This window comes from Anomalospiza imberbis, chromosome 4 (assembly GCF_031753505.1).
Source record: "Anomalospiza imberbis isolate Cuckoo-Finch-1a 21T00152 chromosome 4, ASM3175350v1, whole genome shotgun sequence".
NCBI classification, from domain to species: domain Eukaryota; kingdom Metazoa; phylum Chordata; class Aves; order Passeriformes; family Viduidae; genus Anomalospiza; species Anomalospiza imberbis.
The window spans coordinates 22,948,444-22,972,814 of record NC_089684.1 but is presented as its reverse complement, the minus strand read 5'-3'; the positions used below and the strand labels follow the sequence as shown (position 1 = coordinate 22,972,814).

Here is a 24,371-nt window from a genome sequence, read left to right as displayed (position 1 = left end):
CAGAAGTATTTTAGTCAAACTTTAAAAAACCCTCTCAAACTCACAAAGTTTAATTATCCCTAATTCAGAGACATCTAAAGCAGGCTCCGTTTTCCTGGAGGGAAGAGACAGGCACTCTCCTTTACATTATGATTTTGCCAGCTTCTTCTTTTTTTTTTTTTTAATGTTGTATCTTTCTACAGAATTTACTAAAAATTTTTAACAAACATACTTGAGATTAAGAAATGCATCTTCACATTTCCTCACACCCTGGGAGTCAATTTAAACACGTTGTTAAACTGAAACTTTGTGTTACCTTCATGCAGATGAATATTCAACAGGTAGTAAGGTAGCTCTTTGAGATTCACTGTGAGCCTATTGAAGTGACCTGGATTAAAGGCAGAACTAAAAAGAGATTTCTTTTCTTTTTAAAATGCAACTTTCAACTCTGTTTATAATGAACCTTCATAAAATCTATTAAAAAAAAAAGGAAAAACTGCATTTGCATTGCTGCAGATATAACTAGCTACTACCATAGGTGGTGGCTGGAACTCTTCTCCAGCAGTTGAGAGGTTGTGTGCCTTGAGGCTTCACAAGGCACCTGCCTACATCCAGGGAAGGGGTGTCTCAGCCATCTGCCTTTGGAGCACCTTGCCTCCAAAGACATTTCCCAGACTTTAAAGGGCAGATCTGACTTTCTGGGGCGGGGCACGAGTTACTGCCTTGCTCTTGATTTAGACGACTGAGCTTTGTAGGTAGAAGATCTCCACCTTCTCTATGGGGGCTCTGATGTTTTAAACCTCACATGTAGACCACAACAGCTGATAAAGAACTGGCACACTGGTATCAAAAATCTGCAACTCAGTTCCACAAATTTAAAAAACTTGCAGAGGAAGTTCTATATTATCCATATATCAGTTCCTAGACAAAGCATTTAAAGGGCAGCTGAGATAAAGTGAAAACTTGCACGGATTCCACGTTTCTGAGGAAAGGAAGTGACCAAGAGAGGAAGGGAGCTCGAGAGACAGCAAAGAGAAACAGTGGGAAGAGTCAAGCCCAGATGCATTGAGGAAGCAGAGATAAGTGAACAGTAAGTTGGTTGCTTTTATCTTTGAAAGCCGATACAGGAGGGAGATGTGGAAGACAATTGGATGAGAATTTGCACAGGGCTTTTGACCAGGCAAAGGCAATGTTCTGCTCTCAATATGACATGACTTAGTACAACCCAGATTGCTCCAAAAACGTATGGCATGATGCTTTAAGAAACAGATATTTCTGAGCGATTTAGATTTTCCTGGCTGAGAGACACTGTCTTCTAACCTAAGAGAGCGCTTGAGAGAAAGTGCATCAAGTTCTCCCCAGAAAGAGAAGTTTAACTTTCTTTCCCCCACCATACTGTCAGCAAGAGGTTCTGGTGAAAGAAAATTTAATAAACTAATTTAAAGAGAGTTAAGTAGTCCTCAGTCTAAACACTCTTCACCCAGATATGAAATAGAAACAGCCAATGCTGAGTGCCTGTACCAGGAAGGCTGAGAATGCCACAATAACTGCTTAAGATTCTGCAAAAGAAGACAACAGAGAGAGGAAGAGACAACACCAAAAAAATCACTTCAAGTCTCCACAGCCTAGATCAGAAATATAGTATAAGGCTTCCCATCGGAATTGAACATGTTAAATACATGTTGGCATTCATTAGATGAGGTTAGCTGGCAAATTAAGGACATCCTGGCCTGTATGAGCAATAGTGCGGCCAGCAGGGCCAGGGAAGGGATCATCCCCTTGTACTTGGCAGTGGGGAGGCCAGTGATCTGTGTTCAGTTATGGGCCTGTCCCTGCAAGAAAGACACTGAGGTGCTGGAGTGTGTCCAGAGAAGGGCAACGGAGCTGGTGAAGGGTCTAGAGAGTAAAGCTGATAAGAAGCAGCTGCGGGATGGTTTAAGCTGGAGAAAAGGAGGCTCAGAGGAGACTTTGTCACTCTCTATAAATGTCTGAAAGCAGGTTGTGCCAGAAGAGGTTTAGATTAGATATTAGGGAAAATTTCTTCACTGAAAGGGTGGTCAAGCATTAGGACAGGTTGCCAGGTTTGTGAAATCGCCATCCCTTGAAATGTTCAAAAAACGTGTGGACGTGGCACTTGAGGACATGGTTTAGCACTAGAACACAGTATTGCTGTGTTCTAATGCTAAACTGGTTGAACTCAATGATCTTAGAGGTAACAGTTCTCTAATTCTGTGATAAAGAGGATACAACCTAGAGTAAACATGTACTTTATCACTAGAAACAAAAAGTCTTCATAATCTTTGAAAAGGAGAAAAAGGAGCAAATAGATGCTAAGACACCAATTTTTTTTTTTTTAACTGATATTCCTTGGAGTATCAGAAAATGAAACCTGCAAGGATGCTATTCAAAATGCTGGGAAAACTGCAGCAAAATATGGACATACCTCATCAAGAGATGCATCTAATAAATAATCAGCTAGTATTTAGTATACAAGCAAAAAACACAATTGCAATCCACGCCATAATTTTGAGCACTGGCACATCTAGTGTTGTTACTTTTGAAGAAAAATGTTACCTTATTTTCTATAAACATCACAAATACAGAACCACAGACTCACAGAATGGCTAGAGTTGAAAGAGACCTTAAGAATCACATGGTTCCAGTCCCCCTACCATGGGGAAGGACAGCCCCCTCTAGATGGACATCCACAACTTCTCTGGGCAGCCTGTTCTAGTGCCTCACCATCATCTGAGCAAAGAATGTCTTCCTAATACCTAATCTAAACCTGCCCTCTTTCAGTTTAAAATCATTGCTCCTTGTCCTAACATGCCAATATAAAAACTCCTTATTCCTCCTTTTTATAAGCTCCCTTTAGGTACTGGAAAGTGCTGTAAGGTCTCCCCAGAGCCTTCTTTTCTCTTGGGCTGAACAGCCCCAGCTCTCCCAGCCTGTCTGCAGGAGAGGTGCTCCAGCACTCTTGAGCATCTTCATGGTCTCCTCTGGATCCATTCTAACAGATCCATTTAAAATAGCTTCCAAGAGTCAAATGGATGCACTGTCTGATGCTTCACCACAATAGAGTGCAGTAAGTGTGCACATATACAGACAAGTGCCTGAAGCCCAGCTCAAAGTGGGTAAGCTTCGTATCCTGTGTATTTCATACACACACCCCGATTTGATTTTCTTTAAGCCTAGAAGTGAAGAGCTCCTCCCTTATACTGGTTCCACAGAGAATTATTTCCATGAAAGCATATTCAATCTTTTCATGTTTTGAGCAAATTTCACAAGTATGATTTTGGTGTATTTACCAGATAGAAATCATAGCGAAGAAGCATCACGCTGTACTAAATTTCTTGATGACAAAAGCATCACAGTTAATTTGACACAGGATGCCTCAAATGTCGAGTTTAGTATTATTCTGCAAATATTCAAAAAAACATCAGCAGATTTTCCATTCAGTAGCAATTTAAGGATCATAGCTAATTTATTTTCAAGAAATTATGCATTACTCCTATAATTTCACTATCATAACACAGGAAAATTTTGAAAGCATTACATGCACAGCCAAAGTGTACTGAACATGCCCAGACTATACATTTGACTTTACCAGGTACAGATACTGATTACCAGGTATTCTTTCTCAAGCACTGAGAAAAATAATTTATTTCAAAGAAATGACAGAATACCTTCAACTTCCCTAATAAGAAAATGTCATTTCAGCCTTTGGGTCTGCAGCAGCAGCCAATCATGCTCCCGGCCACTGCAATTCCCCTTGCTCCCTCACTCCAGCTCCTGGTCTCAGACATCCTCAAGTGAAATGAACTGCTTAAGTGTACTAAACCAGCAAAAAGCCAGGCCCTACACTAAATTACAGGACTTCTGCCAATTTAGACTTCAGTGGGCTTAGCAAGCTGGAAAAGATGAACACGAGTGGGTCCAGGGGAGCTCCCCAGTCCAGGGATCCAGGCCAGCCAGTGGACAGCTCAGGCTGCTGCCACAGAACAGCCCCAGCCAGCCCAGCTGGCCACAGATGCCACTCAGGAGGTCAACAGCCACGTTAGAGAAAAGGGTCACTTACACTGGCCCAGCATTTCAGGAGGATCTACATGCCCAGTTCTGCTCAGCTGAGGAAACATATTCTGTAGGTCTTAGTTTGCTATTTTCAACCAACAATATTTATAATGGTATTATAATAACTAAGTGATTGCGTCAGACCAAAAAAGGTATTTGCAGTTATGTGGCTGGCAAACTAACAGCAGTGACAGTACAAGAACATGCTCTAAACTCATTATGTAATGAGCTGAATTTACTACTACAGCCAGTTGTACAAGAAATGTCTCAGCATTTTAATTTTAAACCCCCAAAAAAGCATCAGCATATAACACCAAAAAAAAAAAAAAAAAAAAGTATGAAGAGCAATCTCTTCATCATACACCTTAAAAAAGGAAGCAATTAAGACCTGTACTTTTCCCGATATCATCAAGGACACTGGAAAATTGCAGAGAAAATAAGAAGATTGCCAGGAATTAGACTACTCTGGTAGATGAAAGGATGGGGAAGAAATGGGAGGAGAATGAGCTATTTTCCACACTGTGCCGTTAATTTTCCAATTGAATTGTCATTGCAATGCTTTTACTTAAAAGTTTACCACACAATTGCAGAAACATGAACTGCTATGAAATCTTCCAAATGCAGCTCATATTTTCAGTTTAAAACTCATTATCATCTTTATGTTAAACATCACAAAATAAGCCATTCTGAAAACTCACAGAAAAGTGAGGTTGCTCCAAACCCCAATGTGAAAGGCATGTATTGATCAGCTAATTTCTCTTTCTGCTTTTTCTATCCAAAAACTGAGGGTTTGGTTTTTGTTTTTCTTTTCTATATCTAAAATCAAGACACAGTCTACCAGCCATAACCATTATATTACTGTATTTGACAGGATGTAGATCATGTTTTGCAGGATGTAGTTCTCTCTCCTGCAAAAAGTATCAAAGGCTACTGAATTTGGACTCAAAAATGCATTGCACAAAGTGCTTCAAAAGTCCATTTATGAAATGGAGAAGAAAGTGTGGAGGGATAACAATAAAAGACCATCAAGCATTAGCACTGTCAAAATCCTCCTCCACTAGATACACTTACACAGCTTGACTGCATCTACAGAGTAAGAAACTACTGAAAAATATACACCTGCATGGTATTTAAAAAATACACTTGCTCCCTTCTGCTTGATCCAAGAATCTTCCCCACACCATATCCCCCTCAGTTTGATTAATGTATTGACATAATGTACACAGCAGGTAACAAACATGGAGACCAAGATTAAGGAGCCATGGAAATGAAGACTTTCCACATATGGAAAATGGTGTTATTAATATAGTAATTATTTTTTCACAATTATATTTAAACCTTCCTAAACAGTCAGAATAATTAAGGAAAGGAAAGAGCATTTTTTCCTGTTATTGTATTAACCTTTTCTGCATGATTAAGCTAAAAAGACAGCCATCATTTATCATAATGTCTATCAAAAGATTTACAAGTCACTGGAATTGTACGATGATAACAGAGAATTAAAAATTCCTCATCTCTCAAATAATCTTTCCTGGACCACCTTACCCAACCTTTTATCCTCAGGAAGAGGATAAAAGGCTCATGTACTAGACAACATTTAGTAAGTGAATTGCTGGTTTCCCTTACATAGTTTATTAAGAATGAAAATATAGTCTCAGTTTTAAAACTTTTTCATAGCTGAAAAGACTAAGGTTTTCCTTTATCACATGATTTTCACTATGTGTTTTTTCTTCTCATTTTTTACTGATTCTTTTAAAACCAAACAAATGTTTTATTGATACAAAACACATGAGACTTCAGCCAAAATAATGATTAAAAAATCCGATCCTTCCACCTTACTGCGTCATACTTACTGCATTTTGTTCTGTTTGTTTTATAAGTTCTATTGTCACGGCAGTGAGGAATGCACACTGGGAACATCTGATGGATAAAAATTTGAAGGAGTTGGGCAGAAAGTTACTTCTTCTGTAAGAAGTCTCATAAGATAAAGGGTTTTTTTAAAAATACATAAAACTATGAGATTTTGCTCTTTCATCAAAGTATCAAAGCACATCATATAGTTGAACTACAGGAATCTCTGACACCCCAAATTTTGTGATGAGGCTTTCAAGCCCCATTACTCAACTTCTGGTAGATTTCTCAGTGAAAACGAACTGAGCAATTCAAAGAATCAGCTTTTGAATTCCTATTGGTTAAGTTTTCTGAATTATTCTCCTTTTCTTTCTCATTTCTAAAATTTATTTCTACAACAGGCTTTCCATGCCTGTTTATAAATTACATAGATATCATGTGAGTAATCTCTTCTGGTTGAAAATGTAATTTATTTTAATTGGAACTGAAAACCTGTTTGAGGGGTGGCAGGAGGAAACTGTTCCTATTTCCTGCTATAGTTCTCTCAGCATCTAATTACATCCATAAAGAGAAACAATGGGGAGGCTGTGTGTTATTCAGTTTAATGTGGTTAATTACACTATGCCCCCTATGCATGCAAATACATCAGAGCCTCACAACCAATACAGCACCCACACAACACATTTATTAGCTGTAAAAACTGTGCTTTGGGATCACATATGATACACACTCTAGATATAAATACTTGTTTACTGGAAAAGGCTTCTAGTTCACAAGAAAACATGTAAAATGCAGCAGAACAGACACCAAATAAAAAATTCTACCCATTAGCATCTAATGGTTTAGATGATTTAACAAAATTCTTGTCAATATGAATTCAATTGCTGCAACTCAAAACATACTCTTCCTACTGAAATACCTTTCTCTATGCTTTTCTGTGAATAAGATACTTTGGGGAAGTCCTTTTTTTATACCCCCATATCCCAGTACACTAACAGGAGTTGAACCAAATACTTCACTTCCAAAATTTTTAAGAGATTTGTGCCACATCAGAATGGAATTAAGGTACCAGTCAGATCTTTCGCAAGACAGATTCAGTGTCTAGGTGTCCCTGAGGACACAAAATTAATATTTTAAATAATATCTATCCCTGAGCTAGATTCATTTGGCACAGTGACACATCAGCTGAACATATCTTCTTCATTATTACTCTTTCTTCAAAGTCATGCTTGCATCAGCAATGGTCTGTGAGTCCAAAGGCAGACAGAGGGTAGGTACTCGAGGAAGGTGCAGATGAAACAGCTGCTGGCACCCAGAGCAGCCTCTGAACACCAGGCTCTCCTCCGTAATCTCTAGTGGGGAAGAACCATCATTGCACATTGCAGAGCAATAGCTTTTGGTGATAGCTTAAATGTTAACACCGCCTTTCCCACAAAGCATGAAAGGACTTGGTCCTGAGAGAAGAGACATTTCAGTGCTCAGACAACTCTTCCAAGGCCAGATTTTTCGAGTACAAAATCACCAACAGAAAGAACAAAAAGGTAAAAGGAGCTGCATATGTTCCTTCCTCTATGAAAAATCAAAGAAATGTTTCAGAGGCTTAGAATGAAACCATCTGAGCTCAGATGAGTCACTGGGGTTCTTGGAGCAAAACAGACAATATGGATAATTGATAAAAGAGGGACAGACAGTAAGAAGCATAGTCATGAGGGACAGTCGTGATGCTTGAAGAATATGATAGCTTTTGTGAGAAGTTAACCTCCCTCAGAACACAGTTGGACTAGTAGGAGGTCTGTTCAGAAACATCATGTTACAAGGGAAGGATGAATGTGTCTAAGTTGGAAAGAAGATGGATTAATTAAGAGAAGTGGCAGAATTTACTCTGATCCACCTTTGAACAAGAGGCAGCATAATGTGATTTTCAAAGGTACCGGTCAACCTAAATTATTTTAAGAAAAGGGCATAATGTGGGAAGAACAAAACAAATATAGCATTATCTTCATTACTGAATGAAACTTATGCTGAAAAAAGCTTCAGTCTGGAGAGTAGGTCACTGGTGCTGAGGGAAAGAGTGTGATGAATTAAGTGCCAAAAAACCTGCAAATGTTATGAGAAGATAGATGTCTTTTGGCAGACTAATGCTTTGGTTTTGTTTAAACTAGCTAAACTGAGTAACTTCGCTTCAACAGCATAGTGAGTAACTGCTCCTGCTATAAAGTTTTAACCTTTACCCATTCAATTAATGTTAGACCTGAAAAGCTCTCAAAGAAAAAAAGCTTCACTGAATAAGTAGGAAAGGTGATATTCATATTCCAGATATTCTTAAAAATAAAGGAATATACAGACCTTGAGGTTTTAGAACACACAAACATACCCCCAAGCTTTGTTTATACAGTTGAAACACATTTCCTTCTACCATAAAAATCTGCAGCAAGCAAAGGCTTCAGATCTTCATCATTTCATTGCTGCCTCAATCCAAAAGAAATCCAGTTTATTCTTCACTGCCTCCCCAAGTAAGGTAACCTGAAATTTCGTCCTAAATGCTTATTGAGAAAATGAGACTCCAAAGGCTGACTTGCATTAATTGCTTATACTTATCTTCTCTCCCACAGTTGTGGTCATCTTCCAGCCTGTTCCCCTAGCAACAGCTGGAGACCTCTGTGTTCTGGCCTTATCACTGTAGTTACTCTTCCTCTCTTGCATATTGAAGAATATATGGCTTTGATGGCAGGTGCATCAGGAAGCAGCCAGACACACCAAACACATGCCACCAGATGGCATCTTCAACCAGTTACATTTTAAGATCATGCCTTCAAGAGGAGATCCTGCATTTTATAAAAGCCTTGATATTCTGAAGCTTCAAGCTTCTAGACTAGAAAAAGCAGAAGCACTGGTGAAGACCTAGATTGGCATCAACGATTTGAAAGTCATTTTTCATTGCTAAAATAATAGTTTTACTGGGGATACATTTGTTCCCACAACAAGGATTCTGGGAGCCATACGAGTATTCTGCACCATGCCTGATATCTTCTCCCCACATCTCCTTAATGATGTCTCTCTAATTTTACAATTAAAATCTAGGGGCAACGCACCGGATTTTCAAAGAGGGAGTACTGATTTACACAGGATTTTATTAGATTTGATACTGGTCCCCTGTTAAGAGGTGGTTTTGGCCATAACTACCCTCTATGTGTAGTTTCTATGTGTAGTACCCTCTATGGAAGTTTCCATTTTTCCGCTATAATGAGAAAGTCTATTTCCCTTAGCTGACATCTTAATGAAAACAAAACAAACAAAAAAACACCCCTAACTCCAAGTAATTCTACAAGAAACAGTAGAAAAGAAAAGAATCTTGCTTTATTGTACTTAGAGAGTAACCAAGTCTTACCTCAACACTCTTACCATGCTCTTCCCCGTTCAAGTACAATTTTTGGCTATTTCCTGCCATAGGCATTGCTAGTTACCTGCCTTTTAGAGACAAATATTTTATTTGTCCAGAATCTAAATATGATTTTCTCTTCAAATGAGTTTTACTCTTTCAACTTAAGTTTTTTAGATTGTTTGGGGAATAAAATATAACCTAGATTTACGTATGCAGGCTAATCTCACAAACAGCTCTTAGGTCTTCCTCTCTATACTTTCAGTTGTGTACCCTGCACTGAGACTAGTTTCCCCCCCCCCCCCCATTAAAGTCTGATGAGAACCAAAGGAAATGAAGTGGAACGAAGAAGCTACATTAGCTTTCACCATTTAGTGCTCTAGACATCTCCAACTATTGCCTTTGACAGGAATCAGGCCAAGCAGAAAGCAAATGAAAGTGTTCTGCCACTTTGTCAACAGCTGAAGCCACAGGATTCATTTCTATGGCCACCAGCAATGTCTCCAACCCCCACTGCCACACTAAGCTCTTGACCTGTATGTACAGGGGGCACCAAATACAAAGGAGAACATGCATGAAAAATGAATTGAAATGTGTTATGTGTTGTTTTCTTCAGTTTTTTTAAAATGATACATTTAAGTGTTCTTTCTTAATACAGGTTAATAAAGAATAAATCTGACAGTTCACTGAATTTTACCTCATTGATTACTCAGAAGATTTTTTTTTTGTTTGGATGAATAAACTCCTGTAGTGAACTCTCACAAGCTGTTCATTTTGACATCTAAATTCAACCTATTCTGATTGAAGCAATACTTTTGTGGTGTTTTCCACTTGTAAAGATAAAATTTTTTGCAGACGTAAACTTGGAGTGAGAAGAGGTGTAAGAACAAATGTCAAAAATTCAACATGGCAACTCCCAGAAATATCATCTGAAAGCAGTAATGCTGATACACCTAATGAGCAAGAAGGATTCTCCACAGCACCTTCCCTTGTGCTGAGCACTGTGGCTGGTTTTGACTCACACAAAGGCTTTGAAACGGCTTTAAAGATGACATAGCTGTATCTGTGAAACTCTCACAGGAAGGAACAACACTGACATAAGCCAAGCAATCCACAAGGTTCAACACAACTGCTAAACTCAGCATGCAATAAAGAAAGGGAAAGACAACATGTCATAGGACATAGATGCCTCTTGAAAGCTCAATTAGTGCTGAATCTTTAGTGGACGAGAAGTAAGATCCTCTTCACTTATCAAGAATATTTTATCAGGAAGAAATTAGCACCCCAAGTGGTATCAATACATGAATTTCAACTAGATTTAGATGCCTAAAGCTGAAAAGAGAGAAGCACGTGCAAACACAGTGCACAGAGAACAGCAAGGAAAAATTTGAAACTCACAGTTTAATGTTTTGATGCCCTACAAGATGCACATGACACCTGTGTCAAAAGAAAATGTTATGGCTTGACACACTACCAGTACAAATCCTGTACATTATTGCCAGAATCCCCTGTGACACTTCCCAAGACTTTCTGAAATCAACTGCAGATTGAAAAGATGTTCCTTTTCAGCAAAACTGATCTTCTTAACTGGAATATTTATTTGGGTATCATGGATTTTTTAGGTTGTAAAGAACATTTAAAAACACTATTTTTTAAAAACTAATTAAAATGTTTTGAAAGATAGCAGCTTTCTTTTTCATTTAAAAAAGAATCCATCTTCACAGAGGATATTATATACACCTGGAGATTATTCTAGAAATGTTTTCTCTAGATAAATGCAGAAAACTAAGTAGAGAAAGCATCTGTCTCAGCTCTGGTAGTATTTCTTAGAATAATTAAAATGCTAATGCAAAAGCATGAAAAGGCAGGAAGAAGTAGAAGAACCACCCACCCCAGAATAACATCCTTCTATAAGTATCATTTCCAACTTCTAATGTTCTCTGATTTATGCTTTAAGTGATGACAAGTATGTTTATAATATCTCTTTAAGAAGGAACCTATTAGTTATCTCCTTTGCACTTGCCAGTGCTCCTCAGCAGATTTTGGTGAAAGGTTAGACACACAAAAATAGGGCACAGATGAAGACAAGAGACAGCTGGTGTTAGCTCCAAATGCACAACCAGACTCTGAACAACAGAGGCACACCTCTGCACAGCGATTCCCAGATCAGATGAACACGGTGGTACCTCCAATGGCAACGATCAGCTGACACAAAATGCTGCTTGTCTCTGGCTTGCTATTAGTCCACCCCCTCACACTCCTCTGACTCCTTTTCTTGATTTCTGTACTGCAGCCACTCTACAGCTGTTGCAGGTACAGTGTGATTAAGACCAAATCAATCCCCCTTTCAGCCTCACACACATATAAATCATGACTCTGTAATTATTTCACATTCAAACAAAATGGGGAACTCTGTTTTGTTCACCTGTGACTGGTAGGTTTTTTATTTTCCAAGGGGGAAGGCAAACATAGGCTGGAATTTCCCTCTGCCTCCTTCTAGTTCTTACTCATTTCAGTAGCTCCTCCATCCAAAATGGATGGAAGGAGGAACATGGGTGGCTGTGATTTCAGCAGTGATCCCACTGCATTCCCACATCCCTTACTAATATAGACTACAACCTAAGACTGAGTTAAATTTACCGAGGTAAGAATCAAAAGGAGGAGTAACTAGGTAAAGCTAAGAGAACACAAAAGGCAAGAACAAAGGGTCACTCTTTTAAATGAGGATTACACAGTACAAACATCATGGTTATTTTCAAAAAAGAATCCAAGTGTCAAAGACCCAGTTCTAACTCAAGCTGTGTCACTGACTATAAAATTGCAAAGCAAGTAAAAACCCTGATTTACAAGTTTCAGAAAAATATTTGAGAAGCTATAATAAACAGCACTGCTATGATGTATGCTGTCTGCTTGGAATAGTCCTAGAAGAAATGCTAATGTGCTATACTGTGCTGTCAGTATTTACATGATGAACCACCCACACGCTAAATAAAAGATGGTAAGAACAAAGTCCTAAAGGCTTAGGTGTTTGCAAGCAGTTGTTTTTGTATTTTTGCTGGTGGTTATTTTTTTAATCAATGCAATTTCTGTGCTGACTTGAAGCCCAAAATATATTTGATCTTCCATTTCACAGCATCAAATTAAGCTCCGTATCTGAAGGAAATCTCAGATTCCACAATTTCAGTGTGGCTAATTTGACTACAGTTTTTGCACCAAATAACATGAACCACAGATAGATCATTTCTAAGAACAACTGAGGTAGCTGTAAAGAATACCATCATAGTATCCACTGTCCTGGCAATAATGATAGATTTAAGCAGCTGCTACTAGAAAACATAGGCTCTGCCAAAATGTCAGATGCTAATGGCTGAAGCAGCTCAATTAAGCTACAAGACACAATTGCTTTGTTCTACCAGGGATGCAGTCACACATATTTCAATCTATATCTGGAACCAACAGAAGCACTTAGGGAAGGAACACATAAAAAAAAAAAAATCTGATTATATACAGCCTTACATCTTCACCTTCTTATAGAAGACCCAGATTTTAAGCCACAAGTGATTTGATGCATTATGAGTTCTCAATAAGGCATTCAAAATAGCTAGAGTAGTGTCAGTTTTAATCAGCAACCCAAATAAAGGATCCAATAAAGTTCACTTTAGCTGTTCAACAGTATGTTTATATGGTAAATTATTTTAAACATAAGTTTAAATGCAGGTTTTCTGTAGTTGAATGTTGTTCAACACTGGTAACATAATGGGAAATAATTGTGAAACAGTAAACTGTGTTTATGCTACATTGACAAAAGAGGAAACCTAACACATTTTAAAAAGTTATGGCAAACATTTCTTCATAAAGTCTAATTAATCTGAGAAAGCATATCTGCTTTCTTCTTGCTGCTTCTGCTTTCTTCTTCTATCTGTTCCTATATAGTAAAAACATGTAAAAACAACTGGACTATCATTTGTTTTCAAGACAGATACAAGAGTAGGTGGTTCTCTTAATATTTTCCCTTTCCTCCACTTCCCAGTTCCAACCTGTTCTGCTGAAATCTCATCTATGCAAATGAGATTGTATATTGATGTTAAGAAAGAAACAAGTCAAAGTTCATGTCAAACATTACCTCACTCCAGGCAAAGTTAACTTTCCTATGATGAAGGAGAATTAACTGCAGGCTACTAAATCTGAGTGAGACTAATTTGCATAAATGTATCCAGGTCTCAGGTGTTACTGGTAACATAGCAACTCAAACTGATATACCAGGAACATTTGCAACTCTCACGCATCTCCAAGATACAGAAAAAAGAGTTGTACTGTAACCAGCGTCCTGTTCTGAGGGCAGACCCCATCACATGCTCACTCTTAGTACCACAAACAAAATTAAAGATGCTTTTTAAAGATAACTATACTGAATGTCTTCATGCAAAGAAGGGAAAAGTGCAATTTTTATCCTCAGAAGTTGCAGGTATCAAGGCTTCAAACCAGCAATTAAGCTTTAAGACTTGTGTGTCTGAAGACACCAGCCTTATAACACTTTACAATTTGATCATGTATGTGATATTTTTCATGGCACATATGTAAAACTTTTAGTTATACATATTCTGGGAATTTATTAGTTTCTTCAACAGTGTTCGCAGTATATAGGGTTTAACCCTAAGTGTGAAATAAAAAAATTTTAACTATAATTACTTTTACTGGACTGTTAATGTCAGACAAACTCTGCTGTGCAAATATGGACAGATCTAACAATGCTTGTAGGTCTCTAATAAGCAACCTTGCTTATTTTCCACACTGAAATTTTATCTTAAACTGCTTCAGAGGTAAAACCAGAAGGAACTGGTTTAGCTTGACTCTCAGATTGGGTCAGATCATTCACATGCATGCTACAATTCAATGTAATTTTAAATGCTATTCTCACATTATAGTAATATAATGTGGGCATAAATACTTTTATTAACTCATCTTAACATTGATCACTTTAGCTAGAAATTCTTGCTGTTTACAAAGTTTTAGCTTGCACAGCATTAGCAACCTACTAATATTATTTCATGCTACCAAATGAGAGAAATTGGACAAAGGAAAAATATATCCGGAACATGAAGAAAAATTCAGGCCCAGGACACCCTACCATTCCATGGAATAATGTACCCAGAGAATATCTGGAGGCCTCACAGATCATAAAGGCACATGCTGGCAGGAAAGGGCTTCCCCTCTAGTTTTTATGGACCTGTAAAGGTCTTATATGGACAGTTTCCAAAGGTCAACCAAGCTGTCACAGTTGTTCCCACACAGGCTTGTCCATAAATGCCTACAACCTTTACCCTCTCATCAATTTAGAGTTTGAATTGCAAAAACTCTGTGTGTTCACAAAGACACAAACATCACAAGCATTTCGAGCATTTAAGTTAGATCACCATAATGCTGTGGCATCAACCAAGCCAATGGAATTTTTCACCCGAAGACACTGCAATAATAGTGCAAGTGGGTGTATTTCTCCTTAGCACGCACAAGGTTAGTACTTCCAAACCTACCAGGTACAAACACCCTACCTTACATTATGTGATGCAAAAGGAATAACAAGGAAGACTCTGCAAACAGCAGTGGTTTCCTTGCACCCACCACAGCCACAAACATGGGAGCTGCAAAAAACAGGACTAGTAGAACAAACCATAGCCAAGGAGTTCTGCAGAGACTGAGAGAGACACTTTCTACACTACAAGAAGAAGCTTTTATTCTGTCTTCCCCAATCCTCTCCTCTCTTCATCTATTGAGCTGCATGCACCTGGCAATTCAGAAAGCTTTGTACACAGGCTAACACAGAGTCAGGACTTCCTCAATGAAGCATGTTTAGAGTGAAAGCATATGCTGTTTTCACCTATTTTCCATTTTTTTAACTGATAGAGTAACAGATGCTGGGCCCTGTGCCTGCGCATAGCCTGGCTACAGCCACCAAGCCAGAAACCACTGTCACGGACACTGCTGGGGGGGCAGCCACACAAAGAGAGTTGAGAACATCTGTACACAGACAGCTGCCTCAGTAATATTCATACACTGTATTTCAGTATACATACAAAAAAGCACAGTTTTATAAAGGTGTATATGAGATAGGTGTTCTTAGTTTACTGGAGGACACTCGTTAGTACTGATGGGCAGAACTAGTTAAAAGGACTGCACACTGAGCACAAAAGATGAGATACATCAAGTGCGACAAGAAAAAACACACATTAATTACTTTTAAAAGAGATGTCAACAGGGAAAAAAGACTTATCTTAAAACACCAATATATAGCTTACAAGCTTATTCACTTGTGCAATCATATGTGCAAGAGGTATCATGCTATTTTTATTCACTATCTGTAAATCTAACAATATCCTTAAGGAAAATAATCTAAAAAGTGCAAGAAAATATGTGCAATGACAGACATTAGATAAATATATCACTTTACAGTTCTAGGTCTATCCTGTAGTTATGTATACCATTTAAGGAGGTCTACATTAAAGCATAAATAGAAAGTCACCGATGCACCCATGCACAAAGAGACACATGCTTGGCATGCAGTTAAGAATGGTCAGTAGCCAAGTAGCATATTTTAGATTTGGAAGTGAGAGCCCATAAAACCATGCAGTCAGTCATCATGCAAAGAAAGTGCAGTGTATATCACTCGCCCAAAATCACTCTGTAGAGTAATGAACCTCTGTAATAAGGCTACCTAGTCAATCACAAATCTGGCATTCCCAAGTGTACTTTGAAGTGTGACTTCAGTAAATATTGCCATCAGAGTGATTCAGAGATATACTTCCTTAGCCTTCTAGAAAAAAAAAAAAGCTCCAAATATTAAAAATGAGCCAATTTCTCCATGTGTCATTATACTGTTATGAACATAATACAGGACTGGAAATCCTAAGGTTGCCATAAAGACATCTGTCCACTGAACACCTGTAGTTTAGTGGTAGATCAACCTCATTAAACACACAAGCTTCAAATGAAGTTTGCATTTCTCCAAGTGAAGAGGTTACAGATGAAGTAAGAGGTACAGATGAACATTGCCTCAACACTTCCCAGATGCAAGAAGAGTCCTGATAGCAGAGCACTTGGAGCCTCTTATTTCAGGCTTATGCATATTCCCACCAGTGTGCAGCAGCCCAGTGTAACTGCAGGAACAGCTCACCATGTCTGTAAGCCAGACCTGCAGTGAACTGTGCATGCGTGTATGCGTGGAGCAAACAATGACAATTTGAGCTATGCTCACAAATGGGTTCATCAGGAATACTTACAGCCTTGCCAAATTTGAAAATAAAATGTATTAATTCAAATGGCATCACATTGATGGTTCCAGCTAACCACAGATACAAAGTAAGTTTTATACATAAATGCAAAATAATTGACTGTGCATTTCACATTAAGGCTCTTTGCATGACTCACACCCAATTATCATTTTCTCGCTCAAATTCAGGCTTTGTATGTACCCACTTCATTGCACATGACTTATAAACAGAACTCTGATGCTTCTTCTGAGTACAATTTTATCACCCCTTAAAAAAAAAAAGTGAAATTTCAAATAACTGGATGGCACAAGGCTTTAACAAAGAACTTTTCATATTCTTTAACACTTATCAAGTATATCACTCTAATAATCCACAATGCTATTACTTCTACAGTTACACTCTTCTATTTTTCTTCTTTTTGATGATCACCATCTTATAAGCTAATGACAGGAATATATTTCTAAAAGATGAATGCCTCTTCCACAAAGAATCCCATATTAGGGGGGTTATTAGTGGTTTATGACTGTCATTCTTCAAGAAGATTACTTCTCTTGTATTGAATTCTAAAATTTATTTTCTTATCCACTCTATCAGTGGTTTTGTTTGTTCTTCCCAATGTTTGAAAAAAGCTTTCCTCTGCTGCACAGCTATTTCCTGACTGCCTGTACACCTGGCACTTCCACTACATCATCAGTCAATTGATATTCTCTTTATCCAGTCACCTGCTGTCATACTACTCATACAAAGAAAATTGTCAGTCCCACAACAACCATGCCTCACAAGCTTTCTCAACCTCCTCCTCACAATTTAAGTTCTTCCTTCTTTTGATGATCACTTTCATAAGTACAGCTTTCATGTTTGTTCATACAGAAGATTAGCACTTCTCAGCTACCCTGCTAACACACATCAGGAGCCCAGCTTTCCTATGCTGGCTTAAAAGAAAGTAGCTAGCAGCCACCCTGAAGAATGCTGCAGTATCACAATCACCGCATGAGAATAATTTCAAAAGCACGAACAAAGCAAGGTGTAGGCTCCAATAAAAAAAGAATCAAAGACTTATATTATACCAGTGTTATACAATGGGGTAAACTTCAGGAGATTAATCCCTAAAATAAAATTCAGAACAATTCCAACACCTTCAAATGCATTTAAGAAAAAATTTTAATAGAAAAATTAAAACATTAAAATAGGCTTATGGAGATCAGCTGGGACACAACACACCAGAGCTGTCCTCCTACAGTCTACATCTCTCAATGGATTGAAAAAAGTAAAAATGACACTTAAAAAAAATCCATAAACAGGCAGAATTTTCTGTGTGTTATGGACAAGGGTACTGTACCTCTACAACTTCTTCCATTTATCCTGAAATTCCAAAAAAAAAATCTGCAGAATTTTATTCTTAGTTAACTAAGGGTCCTTTTATTCATTCTGTTTTCTTTATTCATCCATGAGCTGCAACATGATTGACATCTTTTCCATCAGAACTGTACAGCAGCATGACAAGCTAATTATTACATAAAAAATGATACACATTACCTCTCCAGGTCAAGCTACAATCCTCTAGTTGGATGTCATTTTTAAAATTACAAGCTTTAATAACTTGTGCATCATTCTAGTCTAGACACTACACTCAGCTTCAGAGAAGGTTTCCTGAAAATGAAGGTTTATGTAGGTTTTGGTGATTGCTACCAGTATTGCTAATAAAAACTGGTAACCCTTCTTCTGCAGTAAATGACTATTTCTTGTACTTTTATCAGGGCTCTTGAGAAGCAAAAGTGATGAAAGAACCTGACTTCTCAAACCAGGCTTTATACTTTGGCTTCATAGTTTAAACTGGCTAGAATTAGATATCTTTTCCACCCAGATAACTTTCTATGCCACAGATCAATAAGTTGTCAAAAATGATTTCATATCTAGTAGAAACAATAAAATATGGGAGGACACACATTAGAGCAAGCAAATGCATTCATACATTCAGAATGCAGGCAGAGGCAGGAGACAATTAGAGAAGGAAATTCAAAAATAAGGCATTTCCTGAGGATTAATGAGTGGGTGGTAGTGTTTGATAGTCAAGGGCAAGATGGGCTCTGCAACCAGCACAATTCATTAATTCCCCAGGCAACATAAACTGCTGATTTTTTTTCTGCACTTCTTATTTTCCTTAACATCTAATTAAAATTTCCACTAAATCTGACACCATAATTCCCTCACAGAATTACAGAATGGTTTGGGTTGGAAGAGACCTTAAATATCATCTAGTTCCAACCCTTCTATCATGGGCTGGGCAAGTCCCACTGGACCACGTTGCTCAATGCCCCATCCAGCCTGGCCTTGAACACTTTCAGAGATGGAGCATCCACATCTTCTCTGGGCCTGTGCCTCACCACCCTCATAGTAAAGAATTTCTTCCTAATATCTCATCTAAACCCACCATCTATCAGTTTGACAACACTCCCACTTGCCTTGTCACTACATGCTTTTGTAAGAATTCCCTCTCTCACTTTCCTGTAGGCCCCCTTCAGATACTGGAAGGTGCTATATGGTCTCACCGAGGCCTTTTCTTCTCCAGGCTGAACAGCCCCAGATCTCTCAGCCTCTCTGCAGAGGAGAAGTACTCCATCACCCTGAGCATCTTCATGGACCTCCTCCAGACTTGTTCCAAGAGGTTCATGGGCTCCTTATGTCAAGAGCCCCAGAGCTGGATGCAGCAGTCCAGGTGGGGTCTCCTCACCAGTGTAGAAGGGCTGGAACAGAACCCCTTCCCTTGCTCTGCTGCCCATGCTGCTTTTGATGCAGCCCTGGACACAGTTGGCTTTCTGGGCTGCAAGTGCACATTGCCAAGACATGCTGAGCTTCTCATCCACCAACATTCCCAAGTCCTTCTCATCACCTCTGCTCTCAGTCCATTTTCTGCCTAGCCTTTATCTGTGCTTGGGATTGCCCCAAGCCATGTACAGGTTCTTACACCTGGCCTTTTTGAACTTCATCACATCCAGAGTCCAGTGCTGTCTGTACGTCTCAACAGTCCTACTATGATAATAACACCTATAAAATTACAGAATTAATACCTGGTGCAAAAGGCCAGGTAACTTTTCAAGTTTCAGAAAGTAGTTCTAATTTTCTCCTGAAGACTAAAAATGTTCTCTGCCTTAGAAACAGAAAGGTCTCAGCAGATGTAATCCTTTCCTTTAAATTAAAGCTGCTTGATGGCCTCGATTATCCAGTGGTAGCAGACAAAGAGTGAATCAAGTATTGGAGAGAAGCACTGATTTTCAAGCTGCCTTTCAGTGCCTTAGGAAGCCACATACACTAATGGGTCACCAAACATGTCCCAGCCAGCAGCCATTCCTCCCCTCACCATAACTCCACACTAACCTGTGACAGGTGCATCTATGTCCAGCAAATTCTTTTCCTGGCGGAGAATCGAAGCTCCCTCTGTTATTATTCTCAAAGCAACGCTCTCTTCCAGTCTCCCTTCTTTCATAAGGTGCGCCTTTAAGATATCCACACGAGGTTTTCCATCATTATCAAACACTTCCTTAGCTGTGAGACGATGACTTGGAGGAAATGGGACAGCTAGATTAAAAAAACAAAAAAATACATGGTCACTCTTTATAGAAAAGCTTCTATCACTGACACATTTAAAAACATATCTTTGCTGCAGAACAATGTTACAGATTTTCTACTGCCTCTTACAATTTGTGGTTTAAATTGTACATAGATTCCCAAAGATACCATTAAAGCACATATATCCTGCAAGATACATTATTCACACATGCAAGAAGTAATTCATGCTTATAAAAAAAATGAGAGGAGTATTTAGGCCATAATTACAGGTAGATACATTCAAGTAAAGCCCCCAAAAGGCATGGGAATACCAGGGAAAGGTGGGAACAGTTTAAACTGCTCTGGTAGAAATAGAGAACATTGACATCCCTTCCATTAACAGCATAAAACGCACAAACAAGTGCAATATTTAATATCCGTGCATCGACATGCATAGATACACTCCAATTAAAATTCTAAAACCAAGACAGAGCTCTCTCTAATGACTTTGGGTAAAGGGACATAAGAGGTTTTCTCTGTATAAGTAATAGCTTGCTGCACAAGATACATCTGAAACCCAGCAGTGCTGAATAGACCATTCCAGCACAGACAGGGCAGAGGATGTATCAGATTGAAGTTGAAAATAAATGGATAAATACAAAGCTTGTCCTGGCAACATGGCAGCAACCTGCATACTGTCCTCACATAAGGTCAGAGGCATAAACTTGTATGTTCCTGCTCTCCTGGGGCCAGCTGGAACAAGAAGGCTCGGAGGTGATGCTGTCAGTTGCCAGGATGAGGCTGGAACATTATCCCAGCTTAACCCCCTTTCCCACACAGTTCAGTCGGAGTGGCATTAGGCAGCGCCCGCCTCAACAGCCACAGGGTAATTATCCTGATCTCTGCCACAGATGCAAGAGGGTCAGGTTGTTCTGGAGCTCCAAGCAGGGACAGGAGGTGGCTGCTGGGCTGGTTTCAGCTGGTCACATCTGCAGTGCAACCCTGTCCCTGCCAAAGGGTCTGCCATGGAATGTCTCCCTAGCAGCTTTGTCCCATCACAAGACATGAGACCCTAACACAGCAGATCAATATATCCATTAGTTTCAGTTTTCTTCTAATTTCACCATCAGCGGACTTCAAAAACCCATAACTCTCACTCATCATTTAAAGTTCAAACCAAAGGCTCTTCTCTTACACTAACAGAAGTAACAGAGCAGAAAAAAAAAAATTTCACTTTACACAGTTATTTTCCACTGATATTTTTGACACAAACAGCTTCAGAAAATGCCTTCCCCTTCACCTCAATCTTGTTTTCTTTCCTTTTTGCTGCTTCAGCAGTCCATTCACTGAAATAATCTGGTGGGGACTTATGAATGTGAGTGTCTCAAATACACTGAAGCCTGACTGCTCTCAGACTTAAACACAGGGTAAAGGGGGGAAAAGGTGAAAAATTATTACATAAACAATTTATTACACAACACAGAAAAAGTATAGTATTTTCTAAAAATCAGAAGGCGAGTGACAGCTCAGCAGTTCTCCAAGACTCCATCCTCTTTTTACAAAAGCAAAACCCTGGAAGGCTACCTAGTCCAAAAGATCCTGCGTTTCCCAGCATGGAGAAAGGAGGAAAGGGAAAGGTTGGTACATATCTGCAATCACTTGGCTGGAAGAAGCACATACCATTAGCCTTCATTCCTTAGCAAAATAATGGCCACTGTTCCTCCTCAAAGGCAAGAAAATGCACAAACCTATGCAGTGCACCAGTACTTTGAGGTAACCAACATATATGCTTGGATGGTGAGAGGAGATTTTTACATTTATAAAGACAGAGCAAAACACAGATGCAATGGCAATAACAAACAAAATCCAGGACATAAAACCTACTGATATAGAAAAAAATGACATATGCTGCAGCACTGTAAGAGTTCTGCAGGCAGAGCTCTAACAAAGATGTACCCATACCTAATTAAAGAAAAAAAGATACTGTTCCAATAGCAGATGATTCATGATTAATTAGCAAAAACATGAGTAACTGAATAGACCACAAATTGCATCTTCCATTATGAGACTATTAACTTTGAATGTACACATGCACAGAGGTTCCACAGAAGAACAATGTAAGAAATGGTCACATTCATGCAGAAGTCAGTTAAACATCATTTTTACTAGTAACACCCACAAATGCCTGTATCAACCAAAGTCCTTTTATAAATACAACAAACATTTAACTTCCATCACTTTATACAGAGCAATGTTACCATCTGAATACACAGGTATCCATCTGTTTCTCCTTTTTTTTTTTCTTTTCTGCTTTTTTAAACCTATCGTATTAGCATATATAAAGTAAATAACAACAAATGCAATAAACTTGACTCTTATCAGAAATAAACCCTAGGATCTCCTCAGACACCAACCGTGCACACAGAATACACAACGAGGAAGAGCACAGAACTGGGAGAGGAGGCCACCAGGGAAAGGCAGAAAGAGGAAGGAGTGGGGGACTGAATTGCCAGCATTGAGCTCCTCGCCATGGCACAGGCCCAGGGGATGTTTTTGTAAAAACAGGCAGGAATCTGTATTAAGCAAAGGCCATAAAAAGGGGAGAGGCAATAAAATGTGCATCTACATATAAGACATATTTTTAGAAGTTTAGTGACAAATCTCACTACAACACTACCACACAAGACTCATCCATGCCTAATCATACTCTGTAAAACTTGAAACTTGGACTGGTGTCCACCTCATTTACATTATTTTCTTTATATTGGCATAAAAAACAAACTAACAACTATTCACCAAGTGAAATACTACCCTGGTGGTTTGGCCATAAAATATGGACCACAACGAAATGCAAAGAAAACAAAGTTTAAAACCCTTGATTTCAGCCTGTCAGTAACATTCTCCTGAGATCTGAAAACACAAGAAAATTCTCTTTAACAACTTACAAGTGGGAATTTTTCTACTTGTGCTTTCAGGTCTCTTGAGCATGTTCCAGCAAATGGAGGAAAAAAATCAACCTGTTCTTTTACTGTTCTTGCAGGCTCCTGCAAAACCCATCTCATTGTTAACACAGCCCCTGCAAAGGTCAGACATCATTGCTGTTTCTCTCAAATATTAAGCAGCCACTCTGGAACAAATAAATAAACCATAAAGAGCTCTGCTTAATTAGAGTGGACCATGTGTGCACGCATAAATAAAATACAAGCATGTGGCAAAGCAAGCATTATTTTGTTTATATATTATTCATTTTAAAATGAAGCTGTACACTAAATTAATACTCTCAGAGGAGGCTGCCCATAAGAAAAACTCTTTCATCAATATTCAAGTTCCCAAATTATCTCCCCCGTAATGCTTATCCTATAATTTTATATAACTTATGCTGTATGGCTGTACGTAACTATAGCACACCATACTTTTATGACAAATACATGTTTGCTTTTTTACTTGTAAGGAAAACACACCAATAACATCTGCTAACACACAGCTGCTAGCATCTCAATAACCCAATGCACTGCATTTGTCTGACGGCAATTTGCAATTCTCCATTCTGAGAAACATTTGCACTACAGCCATACCTAGAGCACAAGTTATTAAACACATTGACACTTATGCCACAGGTGCAAAAAAATTAAAAGGTCACTCTGCAGCTTTGGGTTTTTTAGATCTACTTCTTCATAACCTTCAGACTCAGTATGCATAGAAGTTTCCTAAAACTATGATAAAAATAATCTCCGAACAAAACTGTATTTTTTAAAGACAGGAACATTTTTAATAGTTAACTAACAGGTTTTGCAGTCTGACTTTGAAAATCTACACCCATTTTATAATGTGTTTGAACATATAGCATAATCTTGAGCATTCCTGCTGACCAATAACACCCATACTGGAGTTTTTACTATTTGATCGGGGTTCTGCATTTCTGCACCATATCGGGTCTGACAAAACCTATGCGGCAACACATAGACGCAGCCAAAGATCAACTTTTCACCCTGAAGACATGAGTTTAACATTACCTAATTCCTGTACAGTTGCCTATGAACTTCTGGTTTACTTGGTTTCCTATGAACCTAAGGGGAAGGAACGATGAATTTTTTTTTTCAAGAACTCTACTTAATTCAGGTGACAGACTGAAACAACAAGATGAGTCACCTCCATCCACAGCTGCTAAAGGGGAACAGAGTGAAACCCCCAGGCAGTGCAGGGCTCACTAAAGCAGTGGAAAAAGGAAAAGGAACTGCCAGAGATGCTCAGCCATGCAAGACGTGGAATTCTCATGTGAC

At 38.7% G+C, this 24,371-nt stretch overlaps 1 protein-coding gene across 2 annotated transcripts in view; it reads right to left on the bottom strand.

Annotated features, from left to right (window-relative positions):
- PPP3CA (protein phosphatase 3 catalytic subunit alpha) overlaps positions 1–24,371 on the bottom strand; it is a 171,359-nt gene that overhangs the window by 80,838 nt on the left and 66,150 nt on the right. For both annotated transcript variants that reach the window (XM_068187497.1, XM_068187498.1), the window contains exon 2: positions 19,921–20,121. In XM_068187497.1, coding sequence (XP_068043598.1) covers positions 19,921–20,121 — 201 coding nt within the window. The remainder of the gene's footprint in view (positions 1–19,920; positions 20,122–24,371) is intronic.